Source organism: Lycorma delicatula, chromosome 3 (genome assembly GCF_047948215.1).
Source record: "Lycorma delicatula isolate Av1 chromosome 3, ASM4794821v1, whole genome shotgun sequence".
In the NCBI taxonomy this organism is placed as follows: domain Eukaryota; kingdom Metazoa; phylum Arthropoda; class Insecta; order Hemiptera; family Fulgoridae; genus Lycorma; species Lycorma delicatula.
The window spans coordinates 119,719,862-119,733,763 of NC_134457.1; the positions used below are offsets into that span (position 1 = coordinate 119,719,862).

Below are 13,902 nucleotides of genomic sequence, written 5' to 3' on the forward strand. Positions count from 1 at the left end.
ATCCCTAACAATTTGTTTTACATATTCCAAATGTGGCCTGCCTACACAATTTTTCCCTTCTACCTGTCCTTCCAATATTAAAGCGACTATTCCAGGATGCCTTAGTATGTGGCCTATAAGTCTGTCTCTTCTTTTAACTATATTTTTCCAAATGCTTCTTTCTTCATTTATTTGCCGCAATACCTCTTCATTTGTCACTTTATCCACCCATCTCATTTTTAACATTCTCCTATAGCACCACATTTCAAAAGCTTCTAATATTTTCTTCTCAGATACTCCGATTGTCCAAGTTTCAATTCCATATAAAGCGACACTCCAAAAATACACTTTCAAAAATCTTTTCCTGACATTTAAATTAGTTTTTGATGTAAACAAATTATATTTCTTACTGAAGGCTCGTTTAGCTTGTGCTATTCGGCATTTTATATCGCTCTTGCTTCGTCCATCTCTAGTAATTCTACTTCCCAAATAACAAAATTCTTCTACCTCCGTAATATTTTCTCCTCCTATTTTCACATTCAGTGGTCCATCTTTGTTATTTCTACTACATTTCATTACTTTTGTTTTGTTCTTGTTTATTTTCATGCGATAGTTCTTGCGTAGTATAAATATGTTGATGAATTAGGTTTAAATGCAACTGAAATTTGCATCATCTTGTCGATTGAAACAAGCTATATAAATTTTATAGAAATATTTTAAAGCTATTGCTTGAACTATTTTTATCTTTCTAGTTGAATCTATTTAAATTATTACTTAACTGTAGACTGATATCCTTCCTGGGAGATATGTTTCTGGTACCTATTCGTAATTTATACGACAGTAGATATTAGCTAAAAAAAACATGTTAAAATAAAAACAAAAAATTTTTATCAACTTATTTATTTATAACTTATCTAGAGTGGGAAAACTTAACAATAGTTTAAAATTAATTAAAAATACTTTGCAAAAAAAAACAATTATTATATCATTGTATATTTTATTTGTATCTTAAGATTTGATATTAAAAAAAAAAATGAAGTATAAATATAAATTTGCCTCAGTAACAGTGGATTTATAATTACAGAAGTGCACTTTACAAGCTCAAATACGGAGATCTGATGATTGCAATTTACATGTCCTCGGAACAAGTTTTGCACATGTCTCCTCTGTGCTCAAGACAGAAGGGGGTATCACATCTTGCACAATAGTTGGTTGTCATTTGTCTCTTTTGGTAACAGCACATTCCACAGGTGGTTCTCGTTTTCTCTTATTGTGTGGTTGGTGGCTGTGCTTTATTGTTTCCTAGGACCCCTCAAATAATTGTTTTCAGTGACCAAGGTATAGAAATAACTTGAAAACGAGATTCCTGCCAGGGTGTAATTAGTTCTTTGTGTAAGACTTTCATGAAATTTGTCTTTTAGCTGTCAGGTTTCTGTTCCAAGATTATATAATTGTTTATTCCAGCGTTATTTATCAGTCTGTAAAAGATTCAAAGTGGCCAATGTTTAGTTTTTTTAGAACGTGATATAGTACTTCACATTTGATCAGAGGTGTCCACGCCACCTTTAGTCTGGTTATGATGGTCTATTATAACTGGTTTGTTATGTGTCTGAGATATTTCTTTATCATGATGTATGGTGAAAATGAGGAACAAAACTTTATTTGACTTCGCCTTATAATATAAAAGAGTTGTATTTCCACTGAATAGATATTTAAGTCCCCTAAAGGTCTTCCTTTGTGTGTAATCATTGAATGTGGATATTCGATTTATTCTTATGTATTGTGCCAATGATTATGAGTTTGTATGGTTCTATCAGCTAGGGATACACTGGTAAACCAGCTGTCCATTGCTATGTTTCTTTTAGTACCCTTGAAAGGCTTTGCTAATGTTTCAATGTAGTAATGGCCAAGAGGAGTTTTAGTTGTACCTTTTCCAAGGTAAGGTTCGGCATTGAGCATGTGTTTGGAGCAACTATTGCAAATCAAAACTAGCTTTTAAGCCATACTGAGCTGGCTTATTAGGTATGTACATTTTAAAGGGACATCTGTCCCTGAAGGCTAACAATTGTTCATCTATTGTAGTTTAAGGTCCCAGGTTCATAGTAGGCTTTACAAGCTGCAGTTATTACATTCTAAATCTTGCATATGGGTCCAAAACGATCATTATCTCATCTTTCCACTGTTGTTGCCTTTTCATTGAATCTTAGGCAATCAAATAAAAATCTGAAGTGTTTCTCTGCAAAAGTAGCTTTATATACATTTCCACTCAGGTTCATATCAAACATCTAGCTTTACAGTATATAACTTGTTATCTTTGTGATAAGCAATGAAAATCAAAATCCTCTGAAAACTTTTATTTCTACATATTTCTTTTTTGTGTATTTTTTTTAGCTTTTATTTCTTTTTTATTCTACTGGTTTTGTCTTGCTTATAGAAAATTTGATTTTTTTTGTAGTTTCCCTGTTTTTGTAATATTTCACTATTGATGAGAGTGAATATTTTGTTTATTAGATCATCAGTAAAATAAACTTGAAATGCTTCAAAGGGCTAGATGCATTTTTCCCTTACCTTTAGGGTGTCATCCAAGATGAGTAATACTCATGCCTGCAGTTCTTCAGGATGTTGCTGATCACTCGTCTGTCCATTTGTATCCATTCTTCCCATTTATCATTTTTAAAGTTCTTGGACGTGTTGTAAAATTACCAGGTGCATTTGTGGTCAAATGTTGATTATGCAGGCTGATGACTAGACGTTGATACAACAGGCTTATCTTGCATTTCTAGAGAAGATAGCAGGTCACTGGTAGTGCTGTGAAAGACCCACATTTTGAGATAAAGAGACTGTATGAGGTGTTTTTGATCATTTTCTTCTGGCTGTAGTATCATCAATTTCTCCATCAGATGTTCCATCACTTGAAGGTTCATAATCATCCGAACCAGAATAAGTGAGTAAATTGTCCTCTGATTCACTTCCACTTTCATCGTTAGCATCAGTAAAATCACTTTGCAAAGTCTGTCAATTTCTGAGGATCTCAGTGCCATTTTTGAATATAATTCCACTCAAAATTGAAAAAATAGAACAAAATTATTAGCAATAAACAACTATTTACAGCAGCAACTATAGCTGTATGCAATAAACAACTATTTACAACAGTTACTCACCAAAAACTATTCAAATAATAAAAATAAACCGACTACTTACACAATACTACATTCACTAAAAAGTTACGGCACTAATATGTATTCATAAAAAACAAGCAGGATCGCTTCTCCTGTATAGTTTGAATGCCCTTGAGACACTGTGGCAGGTGCATGTGCTCGGCCGGGGATTGGAAGGGATGGCCTCTTTTTGTTTACTACAGTTGCAGCAAAAACAACCCGGCTTCTACTTCAGAAAACTAACTGCGTGCAGAAAATATATGAATGGATACCATTCCAGGGTTAAACAAAAGTTTGGGAAGGTGATATGCTGTTATAATCTTTTTTTAAGATTGGTAGTTTTAGACAATTAATCGCACTGCACCAAATGGATAATGTTACTTTAGATTCCCTTCATAGTATAAAAAGACAATATAACAATAAGATGTCAAATTAAAAATGAAATGGGCTATAACTACAGAGTTTCTTTTTAATTGAAAGCTATTTTATTTTATATGTATAAAATGAATGGCAGAAAAAAGAACTTTTTCTTATAAATATTGTCAAGACCAATTCTCTGAACACAAGAATCGTTTAACTATTTAATGTGGGAAATTTGTAAATAGGGTTCTGAAATTTGTAAACAATTCTCTACTTGTAAGTGGTTGGAAGTTTCTACCAATGTTGAATGCAGTAGTGCTATTGTTATGGATATTGGTTAAATCAAAAGATATTTAAAATTGATTCTATCTTTAAACAAAAATGCAATTAAGTCATTGAATATTTGTGATGTTTGTTGAATGAAATTCCAGTTATTTCTAACTGTAACTGAGGGTTTAAAAAATTGTAAACTGGAGAAATACTAGTATATTTTGAATCTTGTCATGTACCCACCACTACGTCATCCAAATGTTGAACTGGTGTAGACATACAAAAATTACAGTAAGAGAACAGAAAATTATGAGATGTTGCATGAGAAACTGGTTTATGTTATCATATCTGTTATCATAAAAGTTTTAACAATACCTTAAAAATAATAATAAATAAATATATATTGTTAGATGATAAAAGAAACTTGTAATAAATATGAATACAGATTCTGATTGTAATGACTATGGTAAAGGTCAACTGTACTAGAGAAAGTGTGGTTGAAGGAATTGCATGAAATTGCTTAAAAATGCAAGTAATGTCCTCCAAGTATGTTTGCAGAACTATAGTAGTATAATATGCTGGATGGAAGAAGACTCTCATGCAAACCAGAAAGTGAGCAGTTTATCATATTGTATCTGAAAAGCTGTAAACCGTTTTTATATGATGTACATTTATTGGTAAGTAATTTTTTTTCAGATCCAGTTCCAGGCGATGAACATATTGCAGTTCTTAGAAAATATTTCGGACATTCCCAATTTAGACCAGTTCAATGGAAAATAATACGGTCTATTATTGAGGTAACAATCTCTCTTTATTCTTAACAATTTGTTTTAATGTATTATTATTATTATTGTTGTATCTTTATTTTAAGGATTAGGAGGCCTGACTGTACTTAATTGACACTTTATTAGCTTATTGTGTTGCCACCAGACAGGAAACAGTTCCCGGATTGATCAGCAGGCACTTTCTTTTGAGCCAAACCAAGAATGCTTTGGGTGTAAGAGCCAAGAATTTTCAGTAGGGTCAGACTATACTCAGAAAACCAATATCTGCATTGGTGTTGAGGAAGAAATCAAAGATAAGAGAAAGGAGTGGATGATGAAAAATGGTGCTTTACCTACAGATGAACCACAGTGTGAGATAAACAATCCCATCTGGAGGATAGCTTAAGATACACAAGTCTTCCACTGGCCCTTGAAAATCTGATTTTTTTTGTATAAAAAGGAAGCAACACATACTGATTATGGTTTTTATTGATATGCTGAAAATATGTGTTGTAAGCATCAGTAATTGCTTTCTTTTTATAATTTTAAGTGGAACCTGAAACAGGTAATGGTAAACAGATAATTTCTAAAAAAAATTATATAAAATAAATGTTATAAAGATTGGTAATTCTCTTTTTTCGTCTTTTTTTGGTGTATTGATTTGCTTTATAAATATATTTATAAACTCTTACATGAGATCACCTACCACCTAGCAGGTTGCCTAAGTTAAGAGGTTAAGGCTCTTAATTTATTTGAATAGTTAATCTTTGAAAATTTAGATAGCTAATTTTGTTATAAGGATATTTAATTTATGAAAGATTATGTTCTATTCAATATTAAAATGACATGTTTAAGATTTAAACATTTGTTTAATAAAATATATGAAATAATTTGTCAATACAAGCAATTGAAGAATAAGTATAGGATATTGAAATTGCTGTTTTCATTAAAATAAAATATTTCATTGAAAGTAAGTATTTTATTGAAATTTTAATAATTTTTAAGTACTAGATACAATCGCTCTCTCTCCTGGAGAAAATGAAAATTGCTCAGTATCTCTTTCCATAGAAAGTATATTTCTTGGTAATAAGGTACAATATTACCCTTATTCCATAGAATGTTCTCATCTGATGAAATGTGGAAATGACTAGCAGTAAGGTGATTTGTATTGTACTCTGTAAGCTGTACATTTGGTTTAATTTTATTTCTTGTATTCTGTAGTTAAACTTTTAAAATGACAACTGATAGTTAAAGTGATTACTCAAAGCTGTTAATATATCGGTAACAGGAAACTAAAACCAGTATCAGGAAAAATTTCCAATGCTATGTGGTCTGTGCTTTATAAGTACACCTCCAGGAAAACGGGAAGTGAATAGATTTTTACTCTTGGATTCATAGCTCTAGAGCTATGCTGCAAGAAGGAAAGTGTGGTAATCATTCAAAAGGTGGGATATGGTTTTTTTTTGTATTTCTCGACTCTGCATGGCCCAGGGACTCTAAAAAAAAAGCTTGTGACATAATGTTTGTACGTATGTGTGTTGGTACGTTTGAAGCTTAATAACTTTTGACTGGATGAACTGATTTTGATGAAATATTGTACAGTTGTGTATTTATGTATATGGGGCAATTTCTTGGTACAATTTTGGGGTCAGTATCTCTGTGGGGTGGGGTAGATAGTTTTTTGGGGTCAATATTCTCAAAATGTTGCAAACAATCCCACTTTATATTAAGCTCAGTCAGTACTTGCACACATGCTTAGCTTACCATTAAAAAAAAAAATTTGCTCCCAAATTCCTCCTTCTCTTCTTTCCCTTTGTGAATTGAATTTTTTTATGTCTTCCTAAGCATAATAATAGTGCAAGTGACCCATAAAAAAATACTTTGGCAGCAATATTGGGGGTGGGGGAGCCAATCAAAGTTTAAAAATACTGATTTTTTAAAAACGTTTTTGTTTGTTTTTTAATGTATCATTATTTTTCCACCATATAATAATAAATGACAATGCCAGGAAATTATTTCAACTTTTTGATGTTGCTGGAGGCCAAAATAAAAATATTAATGTAACATTTTTATCACTGTTATCGTAATTGTTCTTTAGATTGACCATATATAAACTGTTTTGGGCCCTCCCAAAATGTCTATGACTTCTACTTTGGGCGCTCTCTTATAAAATAAAACGGTTGAAACTAAAAACTACAGAAAAAAGAATCAATATTATTAAAAATGTCAGTTATATTGATTCTTTCCATGTTACCCATATTCCAATTTTGCTAAAACATTGATTGACTATGCTCTGAAACTCTGCATTTAAAACACCATAATATCAAGTTCTAGGGGTCTTTCCAAAATATTTCATCATTGGGATCTATTGTGAGATTATCTTACTACATTGTGGGCACAATTGAAGTTTTAAAAACACATTCAGGTTGTTCCCGAATAAAAATAAATTGAATAACATTCTGTTATTGGTTCATATTTATTAAATATATGAATCAAAGGAAAGTTGTTTAATATTAATAAAATGGTAAAAAGAAACTAATGTGTAACAAAAATTATTCCAATAAGAAATTATACTGTAGGACATACTATTATTATTATTTTATGTTTATATTTCGTAATTGCAACAACATTAATAACATATAACATGTTTATCTTGTATCTATTCTTTTTTCTATAATATACTGACTGATTCATCTTTTTATTTAATGTGCTTGCTTTTAGTGACTGTACAAAAAAGTCCAGTATTTTACCACATTATAGTAAAAAATATGAATATACCATTACAATTGATATATGGTAAATTACTTCATAATGTAAAAATTTGTGTAGCAACTTATTCATACAAGTGAAAGAATATCATCTTAAATATTTGACTGAGAGAACATTCCTGTAAATTTTTAAATGCCGTTTTCTCAAAACTGTTTTTTTTTGTGATGTAATATTTATTCCACATAACTCCTAAGTAGGTTCAATTAAATAATTTTCATTTAACATTTAGTGCCTATTAGAACACTATACCTTTTCCACTTTAATACTATTCACTGCAACCTACTACTTTGCATAAATAATTGTCTGTCATCCATCCAGGATGTTTATAGAATAATTTCCATTAGTATCTTTAGATTCATTAAGAATAAAACAATCATCAGCAAAACATTCTTGTTGTTACTCATTATCACCCACTACTCATGTGATTTAGTCAGTGCTATATCACTTGTGATTTTTTAAAATGAAGGTTATATTTATATTTTCCACTGAATTTATGTCATTACTTTTTATTTATTATCAATTGTGTTATTTCTAATTTGAATGTTTATTTTGTGAATAATTAAAATATAGACATCAGTTTTTGGTTTTGAAGGTATAAAGTTACTTTATTTACTCCTATTAAGATACCACATTTATTTCATATATTAGTACAGTAATGTATAAATGTACTATGTTATTACATTATATTTGTATATTGTATAAATTTTACTAATATATAAGTACAATAACAAGTTTTATGACAATAATAATAACAAGACATGACAATAATAAGTTTTATTGTCATGTCTCTATGTAATATATTGCATACTTAGATATATTGTTCATTATTTTACTGATACATCCTTTTTGTTATCAAAACTTTCAATTATCTAATTCGCTTGTACTCTAGTTGGTTCCCATTATAAGTAATGTTCGGTTTAAAATCAGACAATCAGTGCTGCTTTATATTATATCAGCTTTATATTTATATCAGCTTTATATTAAGAACATTCTGTGTATACTAGTTAGTCAGAGTTGAACGGTGATAGAGTAATCATGTAAATGCACGCCAGTACGGCCTTTGCATCATAGTAATAGAGTTTAATATTGTTAACCTTATAAATATAGTGTAATTATTTCTTAATCAGTTTGTAATTATTTATTTATAATACAGTCCATTATTCTGCTATAACGTACAGCCCGTTACAAGCAGAGTGTAATTTTTGAGGATCTTTGTTCTTGCAGATTGAATTTTTATTTTATCAAATTTTTTTATTTTATTTAGTAAATGTAATATTTGGTATGTAGTTTATTTTATTATATATTTTTTAGGTTGTTAGAGTTTGGTTATGTTTATTGCAGTTTTTTAATTTTTGGAAACTTTACAGGATAAGTGTGATCAATGTGTTGTTATGGCTACTGGGTATGGCAAAAGTTTATGTTACCAGTATCCAGCTGTATATACTCATGGTGTATCTATTGTTATATCACCTTTAATATCATTAATGCATGATCAAGTATTATCGTTACAGGTAAATTCAATATTTTATATATAAATAGTTTAGCAAATAACAGTAGCAGTTCAGTGCAATTATTTAAATTCAAATGAATTTTTTTCTATCACTTACTGCTTAACTTTGTTAAGACTTTTATAGAGATATTTAATTTGTCAGAATATTTTGCAAAAAATAGTGTTAATGTTCTGCTTTTTCATTTTTAACCTAAATCAAAATTGTAAATAATGATATTGATAGAATGAAATAATTTAGAGTTTGAAAATAAGCTGCTTAGAAAATTCCTGGTGTAACCTGGGAAAACTGGAAATTTGTGAAGTGAATAAGTGGCTGAATGGCACTGGGTATTTGTATTTTATAAACAGGGTATTGTATTTCTAATTACTACCTACGCTGAACTCTAATGCTGTTACACAAAATACATTTCTGATGTCACATAAAGATGAAATTTTTTCTTCCACAATTGCCTTAAATTTTGTTTAATAAACCACACACGCACACACACAAGCACAGTAATTTACAAAGAATATAACACTCTTTTAGGACATGTTCTACTGGTGAAAGTAAGATATGAAATTTCATACAAACAGGTTCAGAAGCACTTCATTAGTGAGTGTCAGCTGACAAAAAATTTTACTTTGATTTTTGCACCTTTGATAAAATTAAGCCAGACTGTAATTCTTGGGATGCAAATTAAGGGAGTAAATTTAATGGTGGTCAAATATGAAATTGACCTGAAAAAAATAGTTTCCAGTTGTGTATTTTTAGTAGTGTTTGAGAAATCTTCGATAAAAGACAAAAGATTGGGGACAGAAAACTCATTTTATGTTTGGCGCACAATAACTTTAACAGCTAATAAACACGTTAAAGTTTTAAACAAACTTGAGAGAATCTGATTCTGAGTAAAGTGATATGAATAATAAAGTTCACAGAAACTAAATACAAATGTTATAATTTCAAAGTTTATTAACAAATTAAAACATATCAAAATGTGACAAATTTTAACTAGGTATTATTAATATTAGTTTTATTGGTATTAGGTAAAAGTTTTACCTTTTTAAAAGGCTAACATTTACCAAAACCTATTAATATTTCAATAAAAAAGTATAGTAATGGTGTTAAGCTTGAAATTCTGACTAAAAATTGCATTTACAAAAATATTTTTAAGTCATTGTGAATCAATATGTACAGAATTATATACACATCATAATAGAGAGATTGGTAGTCTGAAAATAGCTTAGTTAAACAGTAAATGTAATGATACTGTGTATGTATTTGATTGGTGATTAGTTTTAGGGGATATGTATGAAATCGCTGATTATCATTTTGATCATTTTTATTGTTAATTAATTGCATAATTAACAGCATAATTGTCAATTGGTTGATAATTCAAAATCTCTTTGTTGACAGGTTGCCAATATACCTGCATGCTTTTTGGGGTCAGCTCAAAAGAATAAATCAAATGTTATTAAGGATATATTAAATAATGAATATCGTATTGTATATGTAACACCTGAATTTTGTAACTGTGATTTTGGTATGAACTTATTAAAACAATTTTCATCTAAGTTAAATGTAATATTAATTGCTATAGATGAAGCACATTGTGTCAGTCAGTGGGGTTTTGATTTTAGACCATCATATAGGTAATTAGTTCTTTTTAGAGTTTATAGATAAGTTTAGATTGTATGTTATAAAATAATTAATTTCTTATTTGTAAATTAATTTTGAAGGATGTTTGATATATATATATATATATATATATCCTTGTTACTTATTTTTTTTAGCAAATGTTTTGTGAAATAAACAAATTTATAGAAACTGAAATATATTTCATAATTTTAGAACTTTGTGAAATGTAATAGTGAAATAGTGAGTTTTATAATTTAATAAATTTTAGTTTTGTAATTTCTGGGAGAAAAATTACATTGGCTACACTTTGATCTTAGCCAAGAGGCCGAGAAGCGATAAACAAAAAAAAACATATTGGCTGCATGATTGTAACACAACCCCCTCCATTTCTGAAATATTTTCTTTGTATTTTTTGTAAGCTATATCTATATTGGATTTTTAAATACTGCTTGGGAGTTAGTTTAAGTAATATCTTTTGTCTTATGCATGCTGCGATAAAATGGTCAATACCAGCTAATGTTATTCCTATCAAAGGCTTCAATATGTCATTACTATACTGTTATTTTCTTATGAGAATTTATTGCGATTGGTTGGTTAATTGATTTTGTCTACCTTTACCAAATTTGTTAGCAACTTCTGTTATTTATATATTTTTTACCTTTTCTGTATTATTTTTTACTGAATTAAATCATATTAATCCATTTTTTTTTGTATAGTAACTTCCTCTTACTTAATAGAAAAATTGTTCTTTTATTTATTTATTGCTTTTTAATCATATTCAGACATTTGACTATTAGATGTTCTGCTATGGAATCATCATCATTTTGGAGGAGTGCACAGATGAAGAGGAATGACTTTTAACCTCCTTTGAATAGGCTTCTTTTGAGTAGGCACGTTTTAATCTTCATAAAATGTTTGTAAGTAAAACTGAATTTGATCTTGTGTCATTACAAAAAGTTTCTTAATTCACTCATACTGAAAACTAATGCATTTTTGTCATAATGCATGTCAGTTGGTCATTGATCAACAAAAAATACTAAAGGTGTCCAGTCTATAAAGACTCATATTCTCTTATCTCTCTGTTATATTTTATTTTTTTGATTGAATTAATCTTTTTTGCAAATCCACTGCTGAAGCTTTGATGTAGGAATATGAAGATGGAAATTTATAGTGCATGAAAGAAAAATGCAATGTCCGACTCAGATTCGAACCCAGGACATCTAGATAAAAGGACGAGATACTACCATTCCTTCATGGAGATCAGTATTGAATCTTCATTAAAGAATTATCTTTTTTTTTGTACAGAGATTTATAGATTTCTTTTAGCTAATCATCAAATTGTCAAGAAAAATATTAAACTGTTTAATTTTTCCCCTGTAGCTTATCTTGTTTTATTGTAGTGACTGATGTTTGAATCTTAAACTAACAGAAGGAAGGATGCTGATAAAGACAGTAAGTTATGTCATCTTACAGTTGAACCCACAATACTGGGATTATTTTTGAGAATATTATTTCAGAAAATAAAAAGATAAAGATAAAAACACTAATGAATGATGCCATATTTAATAATCTGGTGGATCACTGAAGTTAAATTATATTGTGTGTTCTTGCACTTTGGGCAGAAACTGCATCATGTTTTGTTGTAGCTAGAGAGTGATATTTGCAGTTGATATCACAAAAATGTTGAAAAAATGTTAGAGTGTGTAGTTTTATTGGACTAATTGTGTTGTTTCAAATCATGAAGTTTACAGTTTAATTATTGTTTTTCATAATTATTTTCTAATGTAAATTTTAAGTGATAGTTTTAATGTTACAATCTGTAGCCATTAAAAACAGAGTGTGGAGTGAAACTGTATCCAGAATTTGTTTTTAACTTTAATGATGTGAAGGACCATTCTGTTAAATTTTATTTATTTAAATGAGAGAGAATCAGGTTAATTTACTTAATTTAAAAATTTTATTTTAAATTACTATTTTATTTCATTTTTAGGAAGCTTGGTGTTTTAAAGAAGGTATTATCTGATGTACCATTGTTAACAGTTACTGCCACGGCAACTATACAAGTCTGCAAAGATATATGTTCTTCTCTTAATCTTAGGTAATTCATTTTTGGTATTCTCATAATATTTATGCAATCTTTAATGAATTTTTTTTTTTTTACAGTAAACTTGTAGGTTTTTAATTATTTACTTTATAAGTTTTAATTATTTTACACTATGACTTTATGTTTATTAGAAAAATAAGATGCTGGAGTTGATAAAAATATTAGTAGATTATTTTAGTTTTATGCCTATACTTATAAAATTATGTTTGTTTTGTAGTTGTGAGAATTTTTAATATATAAGTATGCACCTAATTTTACATGTTTTATTTTTTATTAATAAATAATTGTCTAATTTTTTTGTTATGCTTCAGTTAGAAAACAATTTGTAAACATATAATAAGTTGCAGCTACTTCATTCAATAGAAGTGTTTTACTTTTTAAGTATAAATTGTTATATTTTTCATTTATTATCTTAGTTCAGTCTTTGGCCTTAGAAATTAATTTTCCATAACTATGAGTATAACAGTGGCATTTCTGTTCACTGTTTTTGTGTAGTAGTAATTACATGTTTGAATTTTTCTTTTAACAAGGTATCAACTAATTAATACAAAAATGTGACTTTGAAACTATACAAAAAAAAAAAATTTGCCTCTTTATGGAGGGAAAGACCAAACATATCAGAAAGTATCTTAGCTACTTAGTGTATAAAGGGATTAAGTTATGTGAAAAATTAATTACTTTTTGGGTAAAACCTTTGTTGGGTAAAGTTAACAAAAAACACAGCTCGTATTTGCCAAAAGAAATTGGACTTTAATGAGAAAGAAAACAACTGAACTTATGTTAAATCATAACCTTAAAAACTAAAAAGAAATTATGAAATTAACATAACTTAATGATACATAAGAATATCAACTGAAATCAGCATCTGAACAATGATGTTAAATGAAAAAAAAAAAATACATGAATATACACTTTTAAATACACATTTTGACAATATACATTTTTGACAAAGCCTGAAAAACAAGAGAACATGAAACACCTTAATTTTAATTGTAAATGTAGAAAAACATAATATCAGTAGAAAAATGTAACTGGAAAACAGTTGTACTACTGACGTATACTATAATATGACAAATAGCAATGAACGGATGTCATTAACTTAGATAATTAAATTACAATAGTTTCAGTATAAAAAGAGTTAATTACAATATAATCGCATTGAAATTAATTGAGCATGTAAAATAGGTTGCAGCTGAAACGATGACACAACTTTATGTAAGTCACCTGTTGTGACTGTACGGTGAGTAAATGGGTTTTAAACTAAACATGAAATTGAAATTGAAACTTGAAAGGCATAGGTATGATGAACTGAATGTTCCACAAATTTTAATGATAACATAACTGTTTAACGTAATAAGTAATGAAAAACTGAA

At 28.9% G+C, this 13,902-nt stretch overlaps 1 protein-coding gene across 1 annotated transcript in view; it reads left to right on the forward strand.

Annotated features, from left to right (window-relative positions):
- The window catches only part of LOC142321939 (bifunctional 3'-5' exonuclease/ATP-dependent helicase WRN-like), a 64,692-nt gene that overhangs the window by 877 nt on the left and 49,913 nt on the right, over positions 1–13,902 (forward strand). Inside the window, exons 2-5 of the mRNA XM_075360469.1 lie at positions 4,464–4,564; positions 8,668–8,811; positions 10,204–10,439; positions 12,416–12,523. Of these exons, the coding sequence (XP_075216584.1) occupies positions 4,464–4,564; positions 8,668–8,811; positions 10,204–10,439; positions 12,416–12,523 (589 nt within the window). The remainder of the gene's footprint in view (positions 1–4,463; positions 4,565–8,667; positions 8,812–10,203; positions 10,440–12,415; positions 12,524–13,902) is intronic.